The 18035-nt window shown below is 54.8% G+C and overlaps 1 protein-coding gene across 1 annotated transcript in view; it reads right to left on the bottom strand.

Annotated features, from left to right (window-relative positions):
* Window positions 1-18035, bottom strand: part of KSR2 (kinase suppressor of ras 2) — a gene marked incomplete at both ends in the record, with an annotated part of 167230 nt that overhangs the window by 105493 nt on the left and 43702 nt on the right. The window contains one exon of the mRNA XM_081123025.1: window positions 890-1403. Coding sequence (XP_080979151.1) covers window positions 890-1403 — 514 coding nt within the window. The remainder of the gene's footprint in view (window positions 1-889; window positions 1404-18035) is intronic.

Genomic DNA, 18035 nt, shown 5'->3' with positions numbered 1-18035 from the left:
AGTGTACAATGCACACTGGACCTCGAGCTGCAAGTGTACAATACACACTGGACCTCGAGCTGCAAGTGTACAATACACACTGGACCTCGAGCTGCAAGTGTACAATGCACACTGGACCTCGAGCTGCAAGTGTACAATACACACTGGACCTCGAGCTGCAAGTGTACAATACACACTGGACCTCGAGCTGCAAGTGTACAATGCACACTGGACCTCGAGCTGCAAGTGTACAATGCACACTGGACCTTGAGCTGCAAGTGTACAATGCACACTGGACCTCGAGCTGCAAGTGTAAAATACACACCGGACTTCGAACACGCACGGAAAACTACCTCCGTAATAATCGTTCATACGGATTCTATGTGGCAGTGACAGTATTTTGATATAATGGGCTAAACGACACATACCATGGAAATGCCTATCACCTGTTTCTTTTTTACTCCTTTGAATGCTGCCACTGGAAAAGGGAAGGTCGCCCGCGAAGCTCACGCCCCATTTCGAGGGGCAGCGGGAAAGCAGACCCTGCAGAAGCCGCAAACCTTCCTGTCAGGGCCTGACGGTGAATATTTCTGGCCTTGCCGGTGGTACCCAACCCCGCCATCGAGGCAGGAGAGTAGCCACGGATGATCCATAAGAAAGGAGCCTGGCTGTGCTGCACTAAATTCAGATTTGGCCCCTAGACTATAGCTTGCAGACCCCTGCTTTAGAACAGAGATAGTATTAAGCAGGGTCATTTCTGGAAAATTCCACTCTATGTTCTACTGAAGGAGGGAAACGCACGTGTATTCAGGCTTCCCTGAGCTGGGAGGGTCCCGGGGCCGCGAGGGGAGGCCAGCGGCCCCTCGCGGCCCCGGGCTCAGCCGCCCCCGGGCACCCACCATGCACTCACTTGGGCGTGTGGGCCTCGTCCACGCGGTGACCCAGCTGGAACTCGTGGGACTTGCTCCGATGCAGGGCCGTGAACCCCGGGATCAAGTGGATCAGCTTTCGGGAGGAGGGCGGCGGGGTCCCGGGGGGTTTCAGCTTGTTCTTCCTCCTCATGGGCGGCGTGCCCGGCGGGGTCACCGTGGTGACGATATTGGGGGTGCGCGGCGGGGTGCGGACGGCGTGTCGCTGCCTGGGCGAGGGGGGCAGGGAGCGGTGGCCCGATTCCAGGGGCGGTGGCGGGCACAGGCCCGGGTAGGCGTCCACGGTGAGCCTGTCCACGTGGGTGTACGCGGGGGCCCCCGGGGGGGGGCTGGCGTAACAGTAGTGCTGGGGGCACTTGGACTGGACCCTGGGGCTCTGGGAGAGGTGGGTGCGGATCCACGGCGCGGGCTCCGGGGGGCACACCGGGCTGTTCTCCTTCCCCGTCTCCGTGGTGGGCCACTGGATGGTCCAGTCTTGTTTGGAGAGGTTGCCGCCTGAGTCGGAACCAAGAAGCAGAGACACACAGGCAGGAGTGAGAAAGGCAGGCGAGTTACACGTGTGCACATGTGCACGTGTGCACGAACACACATCACGCTAAGCCATGAAAAGGAATGAAATCTTACCGTTTTCAACAGCATATGCTCAGTGAAATAAGTCTCTAAGACAAATGCCAGGACCCTGAGTTCACCACCCCCGGCCCGGCTCCCTCGGAAGGACAGAGGCACCTCTGCATGTGGGGGACTTGGTTTCCGACCATAACAACAAGAATTCATGCCCAGTCAGCGCCGAGCGGGGAAGTGGTTGTTTTTATAGGCACAGGACACCCGGAACTTTGCAACAGGACGCTTGGAAACGAACCTGCCCTGACTTTGCCTCGCTGTGACTCAGTTTCTTCATCTGTCGAGTGGGGGCAACACGCAGGGCCGTTAGCGAATGCTCGGACGCAGTCAGCGCTGCAGGAAAGTTAGTGTCAAAACGGGAGTGAAACCAGCTGTACCCCGAGGGGCCGGTGGCGATTACACGAGACACACACGTGAAGTGCCTTGTATTCAGGGCCTATCTCCCGGACCCCGAGCCTTTCCTGCGGTTGAATCCTGTCCCCTGGAAAGACCTGTGGAAGTCCCAGCACCAGGGAAGGTGACCGTGTTTGCAGAGGGGGTCTTTGGGGATGTAATGACGTCAAGGCGAGGTAATACTGGTGTTCTTACGGAAAGGAGAGAGCACACGGACAAGACCGCCACGAGAGGGCCGCGGCGGCTGAGCGATGCAGCCCCGGGGACAAGGACCACCGGCAGCCACCGGAAGCCAGGAGGGAGGCGGGGACAGGCTCCCCCTCCCCCAGGGCCTCCTGAGGGAGGTGACCCTGCCGACACCCTGAGTTTAAACTTCAAGCCCCAGAACCGTAGGAAAATGCACGTCTGCTGTTTTTAAACCACCCGGCTTGTGGTGGCTTTGTGACAGCAGCCCTAGGAGCCGAACATGCCCTCGACCAGGAGCCAACGACATTTACAGGGTACCGACTGGGGAGCTAGGATTTAAGGGTGGCATCTGGAGGGCATCTGCCAGACCCAGGTAGGGGGCTCCCGGCCTATCTTACCTGCCCTGTAACGTAGGTGCTATTAATTCATTTGATAAGTGAGCTGTGGATGGGAGACAGGACTTGGCTGAAGTCCCTACGACGGTAGTCGCCAATCGGTAAGCTGGGACCCATGGCGCCCTAAGCACCCCCCCGACACACACACCCCTCCACTGGATTCAAGGAAGCACTGAGTTGCCCCCAACTATCTCGGTCACACTTCCTTCCTTCAGCAGAGGTGGCCCCCAGACATGTCACCCCGACTTGCATCGCCAAGGGACACCCACCTATTCTTCAGCTGCCAGAGGTGCGTTCCTTGCGTTTGAAAGCACCTGGGAAGCGGGGACCGTTTGTTTCTCCCCCGTAGACTCCAGGGGCTACGGGCACAAGGTATAAAAACCTCCAGTCTTTTCAGAAAACAGATGAAGCCCAACGTGTCGCACTGTCGTCCTTCTAGGGGCATCAGCCAACCTCGCCTCCTCGCGGCCCCCGCTGTGGGAAACGTGACCCGTTCACGCGAAGATCCGCGAGCCCAGGGAACAGACTAGAACCACCAGGGGAGGGGGCTCGACGGCCAGCACAGGCCGGGAGCCACCGGACTCCTCACAGGTGCCCCCGGCAGAAGGAATAGAACGACCTCAGCACGGCACCCAGGACAGAGCAGGTGGGGAGAGGGGCCAGGCGGGGTCTGTCTCCTCCCATCTCCGACGCTCACTCTTTACCAGAAACACCCAGGAAGCCTGTTGCCTCTCTGGAATCGGGGTTCGCCAAACTCTTCACCCAAGTTTGAGGCTCAGGAGAAAGTTGCATCTGGACTCCCCACCCCAGCTCTGACAAGAGGGTGTCATTCTTCATAGAAAAGTAAAAAAAAATGAATCTTCACACACATACCCACCCCGCTCCCCAACCCCGATCTGGGAAAAATGGGATCTCTCAGGCAGGCTTCATTCCTGGGTCTCGGTGCCATCGGAATGATAATTGCATTCTGAAGCCGGAATTGATAAATGGCCGGGGCATTGTCATTACTGGATGTTTACCTGATCTATTTGATGAATATTAATTCACACAAAAAAATAGTTCCATTCCTGAAGCAATTCCGGACAAAACGATGCCTTTCCCCCTCCCCTCTCCTACCAGCAACTGCCAAAACCATGCGCAGAGTAAAAGTAAAACAAGCCGCTGTCAGAGTGATTTATTGGGCATGGAAACAAAGAGGGAGGCTGGACTTCATTCTCTCCCTCCAGAAAACACCTGGGGAAGGAACACCGCGTGCCTTCCAGAGCTGCCAGAGCGCAGTCTGCAAGCCACTGCGAAGAGGGTTTGGACCACACGTATCCCCTTTTGGCTGCAGCATTTGAAAGCGGTACCAGGGCCCTCCCGCCCCCTGGCCCCATCCTGGGGGCTCCTTTAAAAGACTTAATAACATTGACTGAGCGGCTCCACACGTGCATTTAATCCTCGCAGCACAGCTGTGAGGTCGGACGCACCTGTGTCCCCATTTTACAGACGAGCACACTGAGGCTCCGAGAGGTCCAGGCGACGCACGTTCCAGGCCACTGCTAGAAAGTGGCCGAGCCGGGTCTGGAACCCAAGCCTGACTCCCAAAGACCATCCTCTTTCCACTCCGTCGCAGGTCGGCCAACCGCAGCCCGAGGGCCAGCCCCGTGTTTTTTTGTGAATTTGATTGCACCGGAACGCAGGCATGCTCCTTCGCTTACGGACTGTTGCCTGGCTGATTTCACCCCAGAAAGGCCGAGCTGAGTGGTTATAACAGAGACCATATGGCCTTCAGAAGCCCAAAATATGTACCGTCTCGCCCTTTAAGAAAAAGCTTGCTGAGCTTGAACCAAACCATTTTTTATGGTCCATCTGGAGACCCGAGGCCAAAATCACCATCATTATTACTGCTGCGGTTTTAGCATTACTGTTATTACGCTGCTTTTACTATGTTGGCCTGGCAAAGAAATCTCTCCAACCACCCCATTAAGGAACCAGCCTTCACAATAATGTGTTTCCTGCAGTAACTCATGAGATCCCTCAACGATTCAATAATACTTTCAGTCTTTCCCTGGTTCCAGGTTAATGAGAATTGAAAACAAAGCTGCATCCTTCCGCGAGCTCATCTGCAAATGCTAAGCTGCTCTCCTCGCCACAGAACAACGCCCGGGGTGTCCAAAGGCACGCTGGGGAGAAAGGCCGAGGTGACTGACCGGGGCGCGCAGGAGGTGGCAACAGCCCCAGGACGGACATCCTGCCCCACTGGCCACGGCCAGCCTGCGGTCCTCGGAAGCTGAGAGCGAGCTCCTGGCCTCTGATAAGTAAGGGGACCCATCAGCCCGGTTGCCAAGGACATGGGACTTCCGGTGCTAAAACCAGGAAAGTCCCAGGCAAACCAGGACGAGTGGCTCATTTTCACCCCAAGACACTGGTGTGCACCCCATTTCAGAAACCGACGGGAAGCGCAGCTGACGTCACCCACAGAGCTCCCCCCGGAAGGGCCCTGCTCGGGGCATTCTAACGCCCAGACGCCTTGCTACCGAGGAGCCTGGCTGCGCTGCATTCGGACTCTGGACGTCACCTGGGCCATCTCTGAACCATCTCGGCCACGACACACAGACGTGGTGCGGGACACGCTTCCCTAGAGGCAGCGAAGGGCGGGGGCTGGGGGTACCAACTTCAGCTCTCATTAGCGGGGTGGCTGGGTGCCTCTGAGCCTCAGTTTCCTCGCCTGTAAAACAGGGACGATTTAAATGCTTGCTTCACAGAACTGGAGTCAAGTAAATGACCAGAAGGCGTAAACAGAGCACGAGGCTCATTAACTGCCTTGTGCTACCTGCTTGAGACAAGTCTCAGCACCTGAACGTGAACCATGTTGATTTATTTGCATTTTAGATCCTGGCTGAGTGCGGTCCCTGGAGCAGCAGCATTAGTGCCCCCCCACCCCACCCCCCGGAGCTGGTAGAAAGGCAGATTCTCACACCCCACTCAGGACCTGCTGAACCCCAATCTTCAGTGTCACATGTGCACATTAACGTGGGGGGGGGCACCGTTTCGAACATCCGGCGTTTCCTGACACTGGAGACCTGGGAGGGACGCGGGTGTCAGGATGGAACACGGGATGGAAGCGCGAGACCCGGGAGACACCCGCTCCGGCCCTGGCCGCTCGCCTGCCACCGAGTCCGATCCCCGCGGCCTGGACCCCGCCCCAGAACCAGGGAGTGAGCTTGGCGGGTGGAGCCCAGGCTGCCAGAGTTTTAAAAGCTCCCAGGTGATTCTAACTGCAGCCTGGGGTGAGCCTCCCTGTTCCAGGCTAGACCAGCTCCCCAAACTCCTCCAGGGGTCTGTTTTGTTAACGGAGTCAGACCAAGGACCTCTTTTTTAAAAAATGAGATGAAATTCACATAGCACAAAATTAACCACTTTAACGTGTACACTTCAGTGGTATTTGCGTCCACAAGGTTGTGCGAAGACCACCTCTATCTAGGTCCAAACATTGATATCACCTCCAAAGGAGACCCGGTACCCACTAAGCGGTCACTCCCCATCTCCTCCTGCCCCAGCCCCCGGCATCCACCTGTCTCGATGGGTTTGTGTCTTCTGGACAGCAGGCCACAGCAGGTGGCCTTATGTGTGCGGCTTCCTTCAAGGTTCACCCATGTTGTAGCAGGTATCAGAACCTCATTTCTTTTTTAAAAAAAATATGTTTTTATTGATTTCAGAGAGAGGAAAGGAGAGGGAGAGAGAGATGGAAACGTCAATGATGAGAGAGTCACTGACCAGCTGCCTCCTGCACGCCCCTGACTGGGGATCGAGCCCACAACCCGGGCATGTGCCCTGACCGGGAATCGAACCCGCAACCTTTCGGTGGACCAGGCGACGCCCAACTAACGGAGCCACAGTGGCCTGAGGCTGCAGTATCTCTGTGAAATGCCGGTTTCCTAGTAAGTGACTCCTCCGCCAGTTTTAAGATGATACTGACTGGCCACTGAGCCCTGACGCTTCGGCCCTCGCCCTCGCCTCGCCCTCCCGGGCACCACGGAGACGGCTGACCTGCGCCCAGCCTTGCCAGGCCCTCGGCCAGTCTTTGTCTTTGGCCTGTTTGGTTTCGGGGGTGTTATTTTTGGATGCTTTTAGCAAAGGGAAAACAGAAATGAGGGGGAAAAGTGAGTCAAGTTAATGAGCTTATAAGTACAAAGCTAAACAGATGCATAAATGAGAACAATGTTGTGAAACGAAAACACAATTAAGTCAAAATTAAAATGTGCCGTGATGTGTTTTAAGAGAACATCAAACTTGATAAGTCAATGGGTCTTGATGAGATCCACCAGGAAAGACGGATTTTTTTCTCCTGCTCTCCCACCAGAGTCAGGTCCCGGCTCACCCCTTCTCGGGACGGTACTTGAGGAATTCATTAGGCGGAGGGCAGGCCTGGTGACGGGAAGTCCTTCCTTTTATGGAGCCCAGACCTGGCCAGGGTGACTTCCGCCCTCCTGGCCCCGCCGTGCCCTCGACGGCCCAAAGCACAGCCCCGTCTGCCCTGGGACAGCCCTTTGCAAATGTGACAACTGGATGGGACTATGTCCCTCCCCGCTTCGGCTCCAGGATAAATATCTTTAGTTCCTCCCACCGTCTGCCAGGGATGCAGCCTGGGAGAAGGGCTGACTCAGCTCAGTGCTTCTCAAATGGCGGCCCCCAGACCAACACCACCAGCACCACCTGGCAACTTGTTAAAAATGCAAATTCCAGGCCCCGCCCCAGCCACCTGTGTTTTTAGGAGCGGTCCCGGGGATTCGGATGCCTCGGCCGGCGTTGAAACCACTGCTCCCCATCGACACAGATCTTAGCAAGTTACTTAACCTCCCTCTGCCTCAGTTTCCCCTCTATAAGATGGGAGGGTTAGAAGTATCCAGATCACTGTGAGAACTAGTGAGGTAAGGTATGTGTAAGGTTTCGCCACTACAGAAAGGGTGGAACCCAGCCCGGCCGGCGTGGCTCGGGGGTGGAGCATCCACTAGGATCCGGGAGATCACGGTTCAATTCCCGGTCAGGGCACATGCCCGGGTTGCGGGCTCGACCCCCAGTAGGGGGCATGCGGGAGGCAGACGATCAATGACTCTCTCATCATCGATGTCTCTCTCTCTCTGCCTCTCTCTGAAATCAAAAAGACATATTAAAAAAAAAAGAAAGAGTGGACCCTAAATTTGGTGGAGGTCTTCTCAGATTTGCCTCCCTCCTTGAAACGGAGACGTTTCGGTCTGCGGGCACCGAAGTTTCTCCGGGCGGCACCGAGAAGTTTCACAGCCCTCCCTGTGGCGTATCAGCCAGCAGGTGGCTGATTCTAACCCAGAGCTGCTGGGGTGGATCCCGCACCCCACACCCCGCACCCTTACACAGCCCGGCACAAAGCAGCTTCGGGAAAAGGAATGGCCAGGGGGCCCCTTTCTGCGATGGCTGGGCCACGAGGCCGGATGCCCTTCGGCCAGATGTTGCCAGGAACCCAGAACTCAGCTTCCGATCGGGTGCGACTCTACTTCGCGGAAGTTTTGAAAAAGGCATTTGAGGACTTTCAGGGGCTCTCCGTGAAGTCTCGTCCCCTGGAGGAGCATGTCTGCCGACAGAGAGACGTCCCTTAAGACCTACTGTCTGCTCACGTCTGAATTTCCGAACCGTTCTAGCAAAACGTCATTAGGCTCCGAGTGTGGCATAAGTGGCAACGATCTGTCTCCCTCCCTCCCTCCCTCCCTCCCTCGGCCGCCCTCCCACGTCCCCAACAGAAACACCATGGGAAATTAGATGGCGCTGATGAGTGACTCAATAAACGGAGAAGAGCTTGGCCCCATGCCTGTTCCGCGTCGTGGGTGCACATCTGGGTGGTAAGGGGTTAACCCGCCCACAGCTGGCTCGCTGCCCTCTAAGGAGGGAGCACCCCATTCCGGATGCCAGCTGCGGCTCCTGGCTCTCGCTGCCCATGGCCCTCTCCCAGCCGCTCCGTACCTACGGGCCCACACGGACGTCACCCACAAGACCTGGAGGAGACCCCGGGGGGCTAGGACAGTGCATAAAGAAAGACCCCCTGCCCTGGCTTGTTTGGCTCAGTGGTTAGAGCGTCAGCTCGAGGACTGAAGGGTCCCGGGTTCGATTCCAGCCAAGGGCACATACCCTGGTTGCAGGTTCTCCCCAGCCCTGGTCAGGGCACGTGCAAGAGGCAACCAATGGATGGTCCTCTCTCACATCAATGGGTTTTTCCCTCTCTCCCCCTTCCACTCTCTCTGAAAAGCAACGGAAAAAATATCCTCGGGCAAGGGGAAAGGGGAAAGAGGGGAGGAGGGAAGGAGGGAAGGGTCCTCTCTGAAGGGGCTGGGGCCTCAATCACCCAACTCCTTTCCTCTAAATGTCCCTCCAAGGAGGTGGTAGAACAGGTCAGGGGTTGAGAGTGACTTCTGGAGCCACAGTGCTGGAGCCAAATCCCAGCATCACCATTTGACCTTGGGGAGGTTGCCTACCCTGCCCAACCTTAATTCCTCACCTGGAATGGGGGGGGGGGGGACCCCAGCAGAGACAGTATGGTGCTTGGTGGCTCCCACCACCGACTCAGGGTTTGAGCCTAGCTCTGTGGCCCGGCGCGAGGTGCCTGGCCTCCCTGTGCCTCCACTTCCACATCTGTAAAGTGGGAGTAATAAAAGCACCTACCTCGTGAGGTTGCTTCGAGAATTAAGTGAGCCGAGATGCCAACACCCCTCTGGACAGAGCCTTACGTAAGCCCAGCTAGAGCGGGCGGGCCTTGTCGGGAGCTGACACCGCGCCTGGGAGAAGGGGGTGAGCGAGCGGGCGCCCGGGAAGTGCTTAGCACGGCATCTGACAAATGCCCGTGGGTGCTGTTGTTTTATTGTGGTTATTGTCGCTTCCAGGCCAGCCTTTGATCCTGCTGAAAATTTCCTGTGACCGAAGGAGGAAAAATGAATGCAGTCCTTGGCCGCGTGATTAGGCAAATGCCGCGTCCCCAGAGACGGGGCGCTCGGTGTTCTCCGGTCACAGGACATGAGGATGACAAAGAGCTGGTGGGGAAGCTGAGGGGACTGTAAGTCGTGCCCAGTGAGAGACAAAGGAAACTGAAGATGTTTGGTTCAGAGAAGACAAAACTGACAAGAAGCAAGATGGTAATCTTCCAACGATCAAAAGCCACGGGAAATGTCACTTTCCATGGAGGTCCTCCCTGACCATGGCACCCCCCACAGAAGGTCAGCTCCCCAGTACAAGCTCTCAGAGCTCCTATAGCCCTCTCCTCCGGAGTGTCACTCACCCTGGGGGTAAATCACTACTTATGAGTGTCTACTCCCCCCCCCCTCACCAAACCATGAGCTCTGTGGGGTCAGGGACTGGGTATGTCCCACTCACCAGAGTGGTCAGGAAGGAGAGGGAAAGGATGCACCCCACTAAGTCTGGAGGGCAGAAGGAAAGCCAGAGAGAGAAAGAGCTATGCTAGGAAGCCAGTCTGCGCTGCGACTGCTCAAGAACAAGCCAGTGTGGAAGGGCGCTGACTTATTTGGGAGTGAGCTCCCCGTCACTGAGGGCATCCAAGGCAAGTAGGTGCCTACACAGGAGTGTAAGTTGCCTTCTTTCATCAGCAAAGGTTGACTAAGGCATCTTCTATGTGCAGAGCGTGTCCTAGGGTGTGTCCCAGGCAACACGAGGGGCTCCAGAGCTGCTGAGGGCATCCCAGCCCACATGCGGTCACCTTAAAGTGCAAGCAGAACCAAGGCACTGGAGGACCGTGTGGGGGTGACAGATGTCCCCTGTCTGGCATGATGATGGTTTCCTGTGTGTACACATATGTCGAAACTCACCAACTTGTATACTTTTTGGAGTTTATTATATGTTGATTATATCTCAATGAAGCTCTTAAAAAAATACCAGAGTAAATGATACGAAGACCAGATGATACAAAGTTGTTCAGAGATGTGCAGGGAGAGAGCAAAAACCTCCTGCGCGCCCCCTGCTGGGGATGGAGCCCGCAACCCGGGCATGTGCCCCGACTGGGAATCGAACCGCGATCTCCTGGATCACAGGCCGGTGCTCAACCGCTGAGCCACACCGGCCGGGCTATTTTCTAGACGTTTTACAAATAAAAATGATTTTAGAAGCAAAAAGACGTCTAAATATTACTTTAAAACAAGAAGTAAAGGGTATGTATGGTCTTCCCCCTGCATCGGTTCTGTGGGAAGGGAGAATCCAGAGGGGCGTTAAATTTGAGGTGACCTTGACCCCCTGAAGACGGACCCCCATGACCCCTCCTCACCTCCTAGAGGAAGGCTTGGGGGGCACAGAGGCCGTGGGCAGGAGGAGGGGGTGCGGGCTGAGGCAGATGCCGATTGGATTAGGCCTGGCTCTGTTTTCCTCTAAGTGGATTAGGCTTTTCTTGAACTTGCTCCAGTGGGTCCCGGAAATTCAGCCCAGGACAGTCCTGCGGTTCGTTTTCAGAGTTCGCTGGAATATGTTTAAGCATGTAATAAATACATTTCAGCCTAATTGGATAAATCACTAAATCGGATCGTTATCTTCAATTTGGAAACCAGGCTCGGGCTCCAGATCCCGGGGTGGGGGTGGGGGGCCAAGAAATAGAAAAGCTTTGGGCACATGGCCAGGTCACATTCCTACCCGAGACCACCCCACGCGGAAGGCAAAGACAGGCACCGCCGCCACCCCAAAGCCAGATGCCCATCAGCTGCTGACCGGCCTCAAGTCTGCAACAAAACCTGGAACAGTCAGAGTAAGTGTGAAGAAACTTAGGCGCTACCTGCGACTTAGGCCCTTCCAAGGAACATCAGTGCTGGACAGTGTCCCAGGTGTGGTCCGTCTGGTCCACCTCCTGCCTCAAACCGAAAGAACTTTCAAGTTCCCCGCCGAGACCACCGGAAGAGCCAGAATCACCCTTTTTCAAGTCTGAAAATATGTGTTATTGAGCTTTTGGTTATGGCAAAGCCCTGCGGAGTTGAGACTAAAGGGCAAGAACTTGAGAATCAGACAGATCTAGGTCCAGACCCCAGCTCTGTCATGAACTGTGTGTGAGACCTTGGACAAGTGACTTGGCCTCTCTGTGCCTCAGTCTTTTTATCTGTGAAATGGGGATAGTAATGGCATCTACCTCATAGTGCTGTTGGGAAGACTAAATGAGATGATACCTATAAAGCACTTAGTCCAATGCCCAGCTCAGAGTAATCCACCCACGTTAGATACTTTTATTGCTTGAATTCTTTTTCTAGAACTTCCTACCCAGTGTTTTCTTTACGTGGGCATACGATATCCCTATAAGACAAAAAGAGCCCTGAAAACATGTCCATTTTATTTCAATAAATATTAACTGAGAACCAGGCTCTGGGAAAGGTGGTAGGGACACACTAGTGAACAAAACAAGAGATGGCCCTTGGCCTCGAGGAGCCTTCCAGTATCATGAAACAGATGTTAAACAAATAAGCACAGAAATAAATACACAGTTAACGACCGGGACGCATGCTACGAAGAAGAACAGGATATCCCAACAGAAAATAGAGGGGTGCTTTTTTTGAGTTGGGGGACAGAAAGACTCTACAGAGGAAAAAAACTCATAAGACAGAATGTGAAAGCTCAGTAGGAGTCAGCCAAGGGGAAAGAAGGGAGAGAATGCTTGGGACACAGGGTACAGCATATGCAAAGGTCCTGGGGTGAGAAAAGCATTCAAGGAACCGGGTCAGCGTAACTGGATGATGTGGAGTAAGAGAAAATAGCACAGACGAGGCCACTGAGGTCACAGAGAAGCCGCCCAACCCTCCCAGGTGCTAAGGGACTTGAAGTCTCTCTATTTGCCATGCAATCCTGCTGTGCAGCCTCCGCCAGAGCTACGGCGACACCCTTTGCTTGTTTCTGTGTCACCGTCTTAGGAAAGCAAGGTAGGGTCAGGCTGCCTGGCACCAGGAAGGAGGGAAAAGGGAGATTTTAAAATCCAAGGAGGAAAAAAAAACACCCCACTCTAATAGGCAAATAAACAACAAAAACAAAAAAAACACTTTTAAAATGCACTGCTGCTTAGGGAGGGCGTCAAGGGCCCCACCTAAAATATTCAGATGACAAGCCAGAGACACATGAAGTCTGAGGGTGACCTCTATGGAGCACCGCCTGACATGGCAGGGGCAGGAATTAGCATTTGGAGAGGTTTTTAAAAAATAGAGAACAGACACACACACAGAACTGACTAAGGCATTAGGGCTCCCGTCTTCCCACGCTTTTTATTTAACCTGTGGGAAGGAGCGTTCTCTTTGCAAGATCTCTTCCCAGGCCCTGAACTCTACTTCTGACTTCAAAATGCCGTCAGAGAGGCAAGAGGGAGGGGGGAAGAGAGGCCAGTCTGCCTTCTGGGAAGGGGGCGCCCCTGTCCCCGAAACCTGCAGGCTGGGCCTGGTGGCCTGGGAAACGCTCGGCCTATCGCGTCGGCCCCCGGGCAGCTCCGGGCTCTGCTCTCCGCACGTGTCCGAGAGCTGGACCTCTGCCCGCCACCAGGACAGCCTCAGCCACAGGGCCGGGCAGGTAATGGTTAAGATCTCAGGCGCCGGAGTCTGTCACCAGCCTGAACACTTACCAGCTGTGTGCCCTTGGCAGTGACTTGACTATAAGCCTCAGCGTTCTCGTCTGTCAAACGGAGGTAATGATCATAATAATTACCGTGTCAGGTTACTGTGAGAAATAAATTAGACAATCCACGTAAAGGGCCTGGCACAGAGTAAAGAGTGGATCGATGCTGACGGTTATTATTACTGTTGTCAATTATTCTTTTATTTAATACTTAGAAAGCACTTCGTATATGTAAATGCCTTAGAACTCATTAAATTCCCATAACAGCCCTATGAGGCGGTGGCAGTGGCACTCGCCTCATTTTGTAGGAGATAGAGACCAGAGAGGTTAAGTAACTTGTGCAAAGTCACACAGCCACAAGGTGGCAGAGCTGGTCCCCAACCTCAGCTGACCGGTTCCAGACTCTATGCTCTCAGCTCCTACATTATGCTTCGGGACGAGCCTTCCACAGTTCAGATTTATCAACCCCTGGTCCAGCTAGTATCTTCTATTATTTTTCCAACCTCCTGGTGAGATAAAGTTCAGCAGGGATTCCTAGTGTTCCCATTTGACAGATTCTCACACTGAGGAGCAGAGAAGCTCAGGACTCTCGCCTTAACTCTGGGGCTATCGCTAACGTCCGTGAGGTCAGGGCTGTGTGTTTCTTGCTCACACCTGTGTCCCCGGAGCCCAGCACAGTGCCTGGCACAGAGGGATTTTTCCGCCTTCAAGTTACCACGGCGACAGGCAGTCTTCGGCACCTTCGCGCACTGTGATCATTCCTTATAGGAAAAAAACAGGCCCTGTACCTAACGGGGGGCTCGGCACCGAGAAAGTGCCTCCTAAAGGCTTGATGAACGAGCGCACCGTTCACGCAGGAGAAAAACAGTAAAGGAACACGGTCAAGGACTGGCACAGAGGCTGGCGAGCGTTTTCTGCGAAGGACAGGACAGTAAATATTTCAACTTGCGAGCCATATGGCCTCCGCCGTAACTACTCAACTCCGCCGTCGTGGCACAAAGACAGCCGCAGATGGTGGATGGACGCGTAGGCGCAGCTCGGACCCAGTACAGTTTTATTTTTGAAAGCAGAGAGCGGGCAGGGCTGGCCTGCAGGCCACCGTTTGCTGCCCCCTGGGTTAGATTACCGAATACATCTCAGACCTCGGGCTTCGAACCCCTGAGGCCGACATGAGACCAAAATCCAAGTGAGCTGCAAGCTAGGGACGGTTCCTCTAAAGGGACAGGCGGGACCTCAGCCACAGACTTAGGACAGCAGGGGATGTGGTGCCGTTTGGTTTTTTGGTTTGGTTTTCTACCATTTTTACTAACATTGTTGTCAGTAACACTGTTATTTTTATTGATAAATTCTGCCCTAACTGATGTCTTATAAAGAAAGAAAACAAGAGAAAATTCGCTCATGTTCAAAAACCAAACGCCAAGGAAATTTAATTAAAGAAATAGATTTCTTGACTGTAGAAGAAAAGAGATGTGACATGTCCCCAAATCCAGCTTCCTCCCGCGCCCCTGTCTCCCGGGGGACCTGGCGGAGCATGAAAAACCCAAATACTTCCCCCCGAGCCAGAAGCCCTGCGATGCTGCTATCGGCCCGGCCGCGTTAATCACGTCCATCAGGGCGGAACGGGGTTCATTCGCTCTGCCTCCCCCCGGTAAACGCCTTGGAAAGGATGTTTGGTTGCCTGTCAGCTCTTCCTTCGTCCATCCTAGTCTCGGGCTGATGGTGTCTCTCCGCCAGCCACGGCCTTTTCTTGCCTCAGGGGAGAGGTTCCCCGCGAGTGTCGCCCGCAGAGGCCTGCAGCCTGGCCCATCCCGCTGGAGGCAGGGAAGCGACAGCCCCGGGTGCCTGTTCCCTGCCTCTGTGAGATCAGGGCCACGGGGCCTGGGGCCCGGGGCCTCTTTCTTCATCTATAAATTGGGGCGTTTCATTCACACGGAAGACAGTGTGGAGAAATGGGGTGCGACTGAAAGAGAGGTGACATCATCCTGCAGGGCGCCGGGAACTTTCAATGGGATCAGACAGGTGAAGAAACCTAATAGAAACAGTAACCGTTTCCCCGTCCTTGTAACAGGCAAGTCCCTAGGAAGAGTGGAAGAGATTATGCATGTGAGAGTGAGTACTTGTGAATGTGCGTGTGTGTGCATGTGTGTGTGCATGTGTGTGCATGTGTGTATGAGTGCATGAGTGTGTGTGCAAGTGTCTGTGTGCATGTGTGCACGTGAGTACATGAGTGTGTGAGTGCATGTGTATGCATGTGTGTATGAGTGCACGAGTATGTGTGTGTGCATGTGTGTGATTGCATGTGTGCATGCGTGTCTGTGCGTGTGCACATGCGAGTACGTGTGTGCATGTGTATGCATGAGTGCATGTGTGCATGTGAGTACGTGTGTGAGTGTGTGTATGCGTGTGTGTGTATGAGTGCTTGTGTGCATGAGTGCATGCATATGTGCGTGTGCATGAGTGTGTGCGCGTGTGTGCTGGGGGGAGGGGGTCACAGCGAGGCCCCCAGCTTTCATCTGCTTCCTGTAAATCTGACTACAGACCGGAGTAAATCGCGCTCTGGGCCTGATCAGCCAAAGTCCAACTCGATTACGGTTCCTGTGCTTTGACACAGCCTCGGTCTTCGCAGAATTTCCTGGCTTCCATCTCGAATCGGTAAAAGGCAGGCTGTGATTGATTGTTACCTTTTTCCTGCTCCAAAATACTAAAAGGGTGGCACTGCCCACCCCACCCCCATTCGTGGGGCATCAGCTCTGTTAGATTCAGGGGCCCGACCGGAGTCCTGGCAACATCCTCGGCTGCCCATCCCGCTCCCGAGGGCCCTGCCTTCCGGAGGCAGGCTGGAGCAGGGCAGGAAGCAGGGGAGACCTCTGACTCGGCTGTTCACGTGGGTCGTCTCATTTCCACCCCTCCAGCCTGAAGGGCCCGAGTCAGGTCCGGCTCAAATGGGAGAGGCAGCCCCAGACAGAGGCGAAGGCAGACCTCACCTCATTCATTCCTAAAGGGTTACGTATGTTTGTGCCTGTTTCAAAGACTGGGACACGGACGGGGAAGGGACTGGACCAAGTTCATCCCAGCCCCGGGGTCCAGCAGGGACTCACGTGCCGGGCTCAGAACTCACACTAACGGGCCAGGCCAGCATCTCTTTTATCTACGTGCCCCGGTGCTGGGCACATGGCAAAGGCTAAGACGTTGATTTCAGTTGAAACAAATCCTGCTGCTCTTCTTCACAGCCTTTGTGTTAACAGGCATTAGGAGGGGTCCTGCACAGCAAGAGTCACCCCAAATCTGGCCCCAAGCTCTTCCCAGATGTCTCCCAAGGGAAGGAAGCCTTCACCCCTTTGGAGCTCTTTGTGACACCAGCAGCTATTATCTGGAGGCTGCTTTGCAAGGTTCCTTCTTTGCAGCTCATTTTCTTCTCTTAATTGGTCTTCGGTGTGGCAGCAAGACCAACGCGAGCGCACTGGTGACATGAGAGCTGCAGGGAGGCTCGGGGCAGCAAGACCCAGTCCGTGCAGACTGGAGGCGGGCAGGAACCAGGAGCGTGCTCCATGCTGGGCGGCTCGCGCAAAGCCAGTCAGGAAAGGAGACTAAAGGCGCCCCCGTCCCCCACCCAACACCCCGGGTTTTCACTTTGCCCAGGATGCTCTGCCCACAACACAGAACTAAGCCCACACCTGCTCCCTGCCATGGCTGGGTCAAGCCTTTCTGCTCCCTGGGATTCAGTTTTCCCTTATTTGAAAATTGAGATGAGTAGACTGAGGTTCCTTACAGTTTGCACACCCATGGAGCTCTTTTTTTTTTCCTGTGGCACTTGAGCAAATCCTTTGGCTTCTCAGCTGAAGGAAGATGGTCAGGCAGCGCCTCCTGGTGGCCATCGAGAGGAGAAGCCCCAGTTGGATGGTGTCCAAAGCAATCCATACCCGGAGCAAAAAGCATCAAAGTGTTTGCAGCCACCCAGCTATGCGACCCTAACTTTATCAAGCAAGGAGACTAGGGTTTAAAGCAAAAGCACAGCCCTGCCACTCAGGTCCTCCACCCTCTGTGACCATGAAGGCAGAAGGCCTTGAGAAGGTAGAGCTTGAAGAACAATGCCAGCCTGTCACCCGGGGTGTCCTGGTCTCCAATTACAAAGCCTGTCCGCCTCATTTCTCCTCCAGAGAGTCCCAGGCGGAGAAGGGAAAGACAGAAGTGCTAAAGAAAGGAAATGATCAGATGATGGAGCGAAAGTGCACGCCGTCCCCAAGGACAGGGCTGGCGACAGGGCTGGCGTGAGGCTGGGGAGCATCCCCAGGTGTCCGTGTGCCTGGGGGAAGGGAGGCCGTTCCCAAGAGAGGAGAGAGGTCAGTAGGGAGGTCCCAGAGGGGTGGCAATGGAACGTGTTCACCCAAAGAGAAGAGCCACAGGCCCCCTGAAGGAGCGTGAGTCCAGAGGCCACCCCGTTGGACAGCTCGGGTCTAGAACACAAGGACCCTGAGCGTGGGAAGCTGGTTAGCCTTAACCGCCACCACGTCCCCAGTCCCCTGCGGTGACCGAAACGGGAAGTTGGGTCAATATTTATAGTGAATGAATGGGCCATCTGTGGGCGACGTGGCTGCATTAGGCTTCTGTCCCTTGCACTGGAGAAGGCTAATGCCGCCCTACATCTGCATAAGGGATTCCTGAAAACACACAGAACAGGAAGGCAGGGGGCAAACAGTGAAGGGAGACAAAGGACAATGATGCTGAAACTCGCCAGACGCTGCAGGCGTCGGGACAGGTGGCTCTTCCCCAGCGGCCCAGCCGCCCAGCCCTCCCAGAGTTAGAAGCAACTGGAACAATAGGGCAATCAAGCCGGCTCTTAATCTCTGTTCCATGCACAGGAAGGGGGGTTCCGGTGGGCTTCCTTCAACACCCAAACTTGGAGGGTGCAGGGGAGCATCTGAGGCCATCTGTCCTATTTCAGGGCCAC

Source organism: Miniopterus schreibersii (genome assembly GCF_964146895.1).
Source record: "Miniopterus schreibersii genome assembly, chromosome: 20".
NCBI classification, from domain to species: Eukaryota; Metazoa; Chordata; class Mammalia; order Chiroptera; family Miniopteridae; genus Miniopterus; species Miniopterus schreibersii.
The sequence above is the reverse complement of the archived record's forward strand: the minus strand, read 5'-3'. Positions and strand labels throughout refer to the sequence as shown.